The 9,724-nt window shown below is 45.0% G+C and overlaps 1 protein-coding gene across 1 annotated transcript in view; it reads right to left on the bottom strand.

The window, feature by feature from the left end:
- Positions 1-327: 327 nt before the first annotated feature.
- LOC121875156 (gastrin/cholecystokinin type B receptor-like) overlaps positions 328-9,724 on the bottom strand; it is a 58,314-nt gene continuing 48,917 nt past the window's right edge. The window contains exons 5-10 of the mRNA XM_042379588.1: positions 8,776-8,899; positions 7,460-7,668; positions 6,806-6,848; positions 4,345-4,508; positions 3,622-3,762; positions 328-1,192 (exon numbers count right to left, since the gene is read on the bottom strand). Of these exons, the coding sequence (XP_042235522.1) occupies positions 1,135-1,192; positions 3,622-3,762; positions 4,345-4,508; positions 6,806-6,848; positions 7,460-7,668; positions 8,776-8,899 (739 nt within the window). The 3' untranslated portion in view covers positions 328-1,134. The remainder of the gene's footprint in view (positions 1,193-3,621; positions 3,763-4,344; positions 4,509-6,805; positions 6,849-7,459; positions 7,669-8,775; positions 8,900-9,724) is intronic.

The raw sequence follows: 9,724 nt of genomic DNA, 5'->3' as shown, positions 1-9,724 counted from the left end.
ATGATAATGATAATGTTAATAATAATAATAATAATAATAATAATAATAATAATAATAATAATAATAATAATAATAAATAATAATAATAATAATAATAATAATAATAATAATGATAATGATAATGTTAATAATAAAAATAATAATAATAATAATAATAATAATAATAATAATAATAATGATAATGATAATGATAATAATAATAATGATAATGATAATGATAATGATAATGATAATGATAATGATAATAATAATAATAATAATAATAATAATAATAATAATAATAATAATAATAATAATAATAATAATAATAATTAACGTTTTATTGAAAGAGCATGGCAGCCAAAAGACTGAAAATATTGTTACATAACTGTGTGTGTGTGTGTATCTACCACAGTACTGTGCAAGATAGTGAAGAACAACACAGACTTAATATACTCGTATAATATACTGTACATCTATTCATTATTTACACATAACTCTAATTAAATTTTTCTATATAATGTCCTCAGCAGAAGAAACTATAACAACTAAATATGCCACATTTCAGTATTTTAATAGTATCGGATATTTCCATATTTTTTTTATATAGAGGTATACTGTAGGCTTTCGACCACACAAAATATTGTATTCTCACATCAGTTTGTGAATAAGAACCCTGATGAATAAGAACCCTATACTATGTCTACATGATATGTGAATTACATTTACACATTACAGTATACACACAGAGGTCCATAAAAATAATTATCCTACACCCATGGTGTTACAAAGTACACTTACTTGTTTGTAAAGAAGAAGACAATAAAATACACCTCAATGTTATTCACCAAGAGAAAATTCTTAGGATAGCGACTCGCATCACCTCATGGGAGAAGGAAACAAGTTAATGAAGAACTTTAACTTGGTTCATCGTTGTCACACTGAGGGAAAAAATGGGTGGGTGTGCAAGAGACAAATATCAGTGTGGAATCTAGGGGAAGTTGTACTACAATCAACCATAACAAGATCTATCACTACAGCTATTGTTATGTAGGACTATTTCCCAACAGACTATATTGTAATCAACACAAATTACGCTTACCATTGGAATAGCTGGCAACGCTATTCTTGGCAGTTCACAATATATGAAGACATTCAGACATTGGTGGCTCTGTTGGTGTACCGTACACTCAACCGGAAACTCTCCTTGTACCTGTTGAATAAATTTCCTCTTCGTCACAGGTAGAGTACTCGTCTTTCTGTGGGGTCTTTCTGGGGTATTTGTGTGGTAGTATGGTGTATGTGCATCTCTGTACATATGACGGCATGAAAAACTTAAAACATAATTATTTTCTAATTTTTTAACGAAAGTCAGATAATATACAGTAGTTTTATCATTCAAAGTCGAGCTAAAGTTATTATCTGAAAATTTGTCATTGATGCTTTACATTATAGTCCTCAACACACTCACACAGTCCTCCCCACACTCACACAGTCCTCCTCTACACTCACACAGTCCTTCCCACACTCACATAGTCCTTCCCACAGTCCTTCCCACACCACATAGTCCTTCCACCACACAGTCCTCCACACAGTCCTCTCCTACACTTACACAGTTCTCTCCCCACACCTCACATAGTCCTTCCCACACCTCACACAGTCCCTTCCCACACACCACACAGTCCTCCCCACACTCACACAGTCCCTCCCCTACCTCACAGTTCTTCCCACACTCACACAGTCCTCCCCACCTCACACAGTCCCCACCTCACATCAGTCCCCCCCTCACACTCATACAGTCTTCACACACAGTCCTTCCCCACCCCACAGTCCTGCCCACACTCACAGTCCTCCCACACTCACACAGTCCTCCCCACACTCACACAGTTCTTCCCACACCACAGTCCTCCCCACACCACACAGTCCTTTCCCACACCACACAGTCCTTCCCACACTCACATTCCCCACACCACACAGTCCACACAGTCTTCCCACACCACACAGTCCCTCCCCACACTCACACAGTTCCCCACACCACACAGTCCCTCCCCCACACCACACAGTCCTTCCCACACTCCACACAGTCCTTCCCACACCTCACACCAGTCCTCCCCACACTCACACACTTCCACACTCACACAGTCCTTCCCACACTCACACAGTCCTCCCCCACACCACACAGTCCTCCCCACACCACAGTCCCCCACACTCACACAGTCCTTCACACACAGTCCTTCACACACACAGTCCTTCCCACACCTTCCCCCACACCACACAGTCCTCCCCCACACTCCACACAGTTCTTCCCACACTCACACACCCCCCACACTCACACAGTTCTTACACTCACACAGTCCTCCCCACACTCACACAGTTCTTCCCACACTCACACAGTCTCCCACACTCACACACAGTCCTCCCCACACTCACACAGTTCTTCCACACAGTCACACTCCTCCCACACTCACACAGTCCTTCCCCCTCACACAGTCCTTCCCACACTCCACACAGTCCTTCCCACACCACACAGTCCACACACTCACACAGTCCTTCCCACACTCCACACAGTCCTTCACACGACACCACACAGTCCTTCCCCACACTCACACAGTCCTCCCCCACCTCACACAGTCCTTCCCACTCCACAGTCCTCCCACACTCACACAGTCCTTCCCACACTCACACAGTCCCCCCACACACCACACAGTCCCCACACACACAGTCCTCCTCACACCACACCTCACACACAGTCCCTTTCACAGTCCTCCCACACTCACACAGTCCTTCCACACTCACAGTCCTCCCACACTCACAGTCCTTCCACCCTCCACACTCCACCACACAGTCCTTCCCACACTCACACAGTCCTTCCCACACCCACACTCACACCACACAGTCCTTCCCACACCACACAGCCCTCCCTCACACACTCACACAGTCCTTCCCCACACTCCACACAGTCCTCCCCACACTCACACAGTCCTTCCCACACTCACACAGTCCTTCCCACACTCACACAGTCCTTCCCACACTCACACAGTCCTCCTCACACCCACACACAGTCCCTTCCCACACCCACACAGTCTCCTCACACCTCACACAGTCCTTCCCACACTCACACAGTCCTTCCCACACCACACAGTCCTTCCCACACACCACACCACACAGTGCTTCCCACACTCACACAGTCCTTCCCCACACTCACACAGTCCCTTCACCACACACAGTCCCTCCCACACACCCACTCACACACACCTCACACAGTCTCACACAGTCCTCCCACACTCACACAGTCCTTCCCCACACTCACACAGTCCTTCCCACACTCACACAGTCCTCCCACACTCACACAGTCCTTCCCACACTCCACAGTCCTCCCCCACACTCACACAGTCCTTCCTTCCCCACACTCACACAGTCCTCACACAGTCCTCACACAGTCCTTCCCACACTCACACAGTCCTTCCCACACTCACACAGTCCTTCCCACACTCACACAGTCCTTCCCACACTCACAGAGTCCTTCCCACACTCACAGAGTCGTTCCCACACTCACACAGTCCTTCCCACACTCACACAGTCCTTCCCACACTCACAGAGTCGTTCCCACACTCACACAGTCGTTCCCACACTCACACTCACCCTACTGACGTGGTTCTGGTGTGAGAGAGGGACATCTGTCGGGCGGGGGGTCGCGTGGGTCGTAGACACGGACACAGCGCTGCATAGAAGCTCTCCCTGAAGTTCTTAGAGAGGAACCCGTACACAATGGGGTTGATGCAGCTGTTGAGAGTGAGATACGAGTGCGGGTAGATCTATGCGACAGTGTATCAGCAGAAGTTATGGAAGCAAGAACAGTACTGAGCCTCAAAATAGCCCAAGAAAAAAGAGTAGCAAGAACAATGGTGGGACCCTACACAAGCCATCAACCTCCTTACTCTCTAATGGCAACTCTAACTGGGTGATTGATAGGTAAATTAGGTTAAAATAAAGAATTAAGTCACAATATCCATTAATTGCTAAAACTAGCTTCCCAAAAATAGATTTTCTTGTCGTGTCGAAATGAGACAAGCAATTTGAGCTAAGTTATGAAGTTTATTAGAGAATTTATAAGTAATAACATTTCGTCTGATGTGATAAAGTAACAGGAGCTCCAAGAGTCCCATAACCAATAGAAGTAAAGAAGTAACAAATACGAATTCCTCCAAGCGTGTTACAGTAAACGAGTCGGTGAACAATACTGGAAAGGTGCTTCACTGGATCTGTCTCAGTGTTTATGATAATCTCCTCACCCTCCCTGCCTATAAAATCAATATTAATGAATTACCTGTCTGAATAGTGAAGAAACTACCTTGTTCTTATTACCTGTTAAAGTAGGCAAGTAGATGTACGGTGTTGTAGAAGTGCTTGAAGAAGGAGCTGGGATCGTAGGCGGGCAGGACCCCCCAGGCTCTGAGAACGTTGGTGACGAGGAGGGGTGACCAACACAAGATGAACAACACCACCACCACGAACAGCATCGTCACGATCTGTGGGGTTGAAGAGAAACGTGAGATCATCTTAAGGTTAGGCACCATAACCTACAATATCTTACCCTAACCTAATGCTAACTTAACGTACCCAAACCTAACCTAACGCTAATTTAACCTGCTCTAAACTAACACTAACTTTACCTAACCTAACCCAACGCTAACTTCACCTACCCTAACCTAACGCTAACTTCACCTACCCTAACCTAACGCTAACTTCACCTACCCTAACCTAATACTAACTTTACCTACCCTAAACTAATGCTAACCTAACCTAGCTTACCCTAACCAACCTCACCCTAACCTACCTTTACCTAGGTGAGGAGAGGTTGGGTGAGGAAAGGAAAGGGGTGAGAGAAAAATGATGAAAAAAACTTGAGGGATATGACCACAAAATAACACAACCACGCCTGGCATCATCCACAAAGAGGGTGAACTGAGTGGGAAGGAAGTTGAGGATGAGAGGAGGTGAACACTGAAGCGCGAGGGAAGGAAATAATAAAAGAGAGGGAGGGAGGGAAGAGGAGAGAGAGAGGATGAATATAGAACAGTCTCTTTTACCAATCTCCATATTAATTAAATTACTCCTTTAACATATATTACTGACTAAGATGGATGAGCAAGAGGGTGAAAAGGGAGGAGAAGGTGGTAGGAGGAAAGAGAAGGGGGAGGTGGGAAGGTGAAGGTGGGAAGAGAACATGGAGGACGAGATGGGAGCAGGAGCATAGGTAGGTTGGGAAGGCGGTAGGAGGAAGGAGTGGGGTATGTAGGAGGAGTAAGTGTGAAGAGAAGGGGAAGATGAGAGGGGAAGGTGGGAGGGGTAGGTTGGGAGGGGTAGGTTGGGAGGGGTAGGTTGGGAGGGGTAGGTTGGGAGGGGTAGGTTGGGAGGGGTAGGTTGGGAGGGGTAGGCAGGATGAATACAAGAAAGAAGGAGGAGATGGAAGGTGAAGGGGAAGTAATGATTGTAAGATAAAGAGTGGTGAGGGTAGATTAGGAAGACCAATGAATCAGGAAGGAGGAGGGACGAGAGAAAGAGAAATGATAACAGTTAAATGAGACCAACAAAACGTTTTAAATTTCGTCAATAATGTTTATCAAATATGAAGGTAAGAATAAACCCGTGATATGACTGTATATAAAGATGTGGCTCCTTAAGATATTCAAAAACTTTTACAATTTTCCCCTCAAGATAATTTGACATCACTTAACAAATGAAAAATCTAATGAAATCTTGATATCCGTCTAACTCTCATAAGGCCAACCCAAACAATACCTTTCTCGAGGATCTTTCCTGCGCACGACTAATGACTGTCACTCTCTTCTGACATCAAACGGCAGTGGTAGTGACCGTGCAGCAGGAAAGGATGGAGCATCAAACAACAGCAAGTTATATGGAACAGCAGGGAAGGATAGCATGTTACATAGGATAACGCAGCAGATGACTACGTGGAACAGCAGGCATTGTAAAGTTATGCAGCAGAGTGACATTATCATGCAGCATTGAATGAGATGTACAAACAATGCATAATAAAACATTGTGACAATCTGGGGCGTGTTCATAAAATGTAGGAAAGGGGAAACTCAAACTGAACGGCACAGCTGTTGATGAAACGGAAGCTGTGGAGCGGATAGTGTGTGTGTCACCCTCCCGACCTGGAGAAAATTGTGGAAATATAGTACAGTAGTGAGACACATTTTGTGGTGGAACATTGACTAAATACCTGAAGGGTGAGATACACACTCTTTTCTGACAAACTTATCTACTTAACGTTTGAAGAACTATAAAGTTAATTTTAATACAAATTCAACGTAGAATTACTTTTGCAGACATAATATAAAGTGAAATTTCAGGTCTGAAGACTTTTGGAATCGAACAAATAGATGTGAGTGAAGGCGTTGTCTTACAGGCTGGAGTGAACACCTGTCTCTTACCTGTGAGTAAATAAGTAATTTAGAGACGCCCCTGACCATACATAGACATGCGAACTAACTTGGTTAAGTTTACAATACAAGCAAAATGCTACATATACAATCTGAAGACAGCATATTCAAGGCACACAGGTGTTGTTTGCCATTAAATGCAAGTACCTGTACCTGTACTCTACCTTACAGAGCACAGGTGTTGTAACTAATGAGCGTTGTAATACATGCACCAATTGTATTCTACATCACAAGTGTTGTAACTCTCACATTACAGGTATGGTAAGTCACAGGTTATTCACAGGTGTGGTAACTTACAGGTGTGGTAACTCACAGGTATGGTAACTCACAGGTTATTCACAGGTGTGGTAACTCACCTGACGCACGTCTCGGTCGTCATCCCGGCTTCTGCTCGACACCCTGATGGAATTAAGTGGGTGAGTCTCCAGGGCCGAACTGTAAGGGACGTTAAGGGTCACACTCAGCACTACTTGTAAGGCAAGATGAACCTTAACTGTTGTGTGTGATAGTACTGTACTGTACTGGCTGGTGTGGTGGTGGGGGGGGGGGGTCAAGATCAATGATAAACTGACGACTTTTCTCACTAATGCTCTACGTGTTGGGGAATTTTATGTAACAATAGTATTTTTTTTACTGACATTTCATATCTAAACATTATGACATTGTATCAAACACAGATAACAGAAAAAATTACTAATGAATATGATAATTACCTTACAATTACATAAATTAGGAGTTTCATCACTTTCATAGCATCACAGCACAGCATAGCAGTCATGCATTAGATAAGTTGTAAACAATAAAATATTAATTCCCACATCAAATACAAATTTACAAACTTTCTCTTCCTGACCAAAGCCAAACATTAAATCCTTTGTTACATGTTAACGTCAAACTACTGAACTCTTGAACACTTTATACCAGGTTGAACAGTTTATACCAGGTAATCTCTAGTTAATGGTAACTTTCACACCAGATACAATTCGGTCAAGACAGGAACCTCTCCTTACCTATGCCCGGAGCCGACGAGGGAGGACCGCTCAATCATGACCTTGGTGAGTTTGTATCCGATGGCGGAGTAAGCGAAGCCCATGATGAGTGTTGGCACCAGCAGCACCACCACCAGCATGTATGTCTCGTAGGCCTGCCACAGTGACGTCCTCTCCCAGTCCCTGTGACACCAATAAGACTCCACCCGCACCCCCACCCGGCTGTGGATCTGTAGGGGAGGGAGGTGGTTAATAGGGGTACTGAAGGAGGAGGACCTTCAGTACCCTCAACACCTACACAGCCTCCTCGGCACTGCAAAGGTTTTCATTCTCTTAATAAAAATTCCGTCAACTCTGAACTCTGGAACAGTCAAGAATAAATATTTCTCTAACTAAAACGACAAGTTGTGTTAAAATCTCCCCCCCCCCCTCCTCTCTCTAAACACATATACACTGTTCAATAATTACACACATTGAACATTAATTCTATATAACAAATGTATCTATCGTCCGTTCACTTTTTATGCAGTAAATTTATAAATAAAACAATTAAAATAAAAATAACTGAACAATGTACGTTTGTAAATATAAGAAAAAGAAGAATTATTTACTCGCAAAACTCATTCAATTTCCACCCAAGTCCTTGAGGCACACACACACACACACACACACTCTCTGACACGTCACCAGGTAAAACTCTCCAACAAAAACTTTATATCACGGAAATTGTTCACTAATCCCAAGTGTAACCAAGGAGTTGGGCTTCTTGTTGTATAAATGTGAGATTCAGTAAAAAGGTACAGAGAAGGAGGAAGAAAAGGAGGAGAAGGAGGAATTGAGAGACGCGGTCACCCTAATATTTTCCTTTAGACAGCTTTAGGCTTTCATTAACTTGTTTCAGCCTATTACTGTCATGTCACTGCCCCCCCCCCCTCTCAATTTACTCCTTCCCTCTCCATCTCTGCGACCTTATCTCTCTATTTCTCTCTTCTTCTTTTCTAACTCTCTCCTTCTCTGAGACTCTCTTTTTGCTCCTCGCCCCCCCCCTCCTCCTCCTTCCAACACCCTCCCTCCTTCTCCTCACCCCAACTCCCCCCTTCCTCCTCACCCCCAACTCCCCTTCCCACCTTCTCCCCCCCCCCTTACCTGGATGAAAAGAATAGGTGTGGAGAGAATCTCTTCTTCTTTTCTAACTCTCTCCTTCTCTGAGACTCTCTTTTTGCTCCTCGCCCCCCCCCTCCTCCTCCTTCCAACACCCTCCCTCCTTCTCCTCACCCCAACTCCCCCCTTCCTCCTCACCCCCAACTCCCCTTCCCACCTTCTCCCCCCCCCCTTACCTGGATGAAAAGAATAGGTGTGGAGAGAAGGATGGAGAGCACCCACACTAGGGCCGTCATCTTCTGAGCTTGGTGCACCGTCAGGATGTACTTGGCGCGGAAGGGGAACAGGATGGCGTAGTACCTGTAGGTGAGGCGATATTATTAGTGAGAGGAGAGAAAGAATTAGAGAGAGAGAGAGAGAGAGAGAGAGAGAGAGGAAAATCAAGAAAACGATCAAGACGGAAAGAGAGCGAAAGAAAGAAAAGAGAGAGAGAGATAAAGAAAAAACGCCCTTCCTTCACAGAAAAAAAATGAAGACAAAACTAAAGTACACAAAATCAACTAAAATAGATAAAAAATACAAAATTCAGAAACAACATAGAACACAGACAGACAAGAAGACCCCCTCCCAACACACTCACAGCTCCCTCACCACAGACAGACAAGAAGACCCCCTCCCCAACACACCACAGCTCCCCACCACAGACAGACAAGAAGACCCCCCCCACACACCACAGCCCTCACCACAGACAGACAAGAAGACCCCCCTCACACCTCACAGCCCTCACCACAGACAGACAAGAAGACCTCCCCCACACACTCACAGCTCCCCACCACAGACAGACAAGAAGACCCTCCCCAACACACCCACAGCTCCCCACCACAGACAGACAAGAAGACCCCCCAACACACTCCACAGCCCTCACCACAGACAGACAAGAAGACCCCCCAACACACTCACAGCCCTCACCACAGACAGACAAGAAGCCCCCACACTCAGCCCCCACCACAGACAGACAAGAAGACCCCCACACACTCACAGCCCTCACCACAGACAGACAAGAAGATCCTCCCCAACACACTCCACAGCTCCCTCACCACAGACAGACAAGAAGACCCCCCAACACACTCCACAGCCCCACCACAGACAGACAAGAAGACAGGGACCCCCCAACACACAGCCCCC

Source organism: Homarus americanus, unplaced genomic scaffold (assembly GCF_018991925.1).
Source record: "Homarus americanus isolate GMGI-L3 unplaced genomic scaffold, GMGI_Hamer_2.0 scaffold36970, whole genome shotgun sequence".
Classification (NCBI taxonomy): Eukaryota; Metazoa; Arthropoda; class Malacostraca; order Decapoda; family Nephropidae; genus Homarus; species Homarus americanus.
The sequence above is the reverse complement of the archived record's forward strand: the minus strand, read 5'-3'. Positions and strand labels throughout refer to the sequence as shown.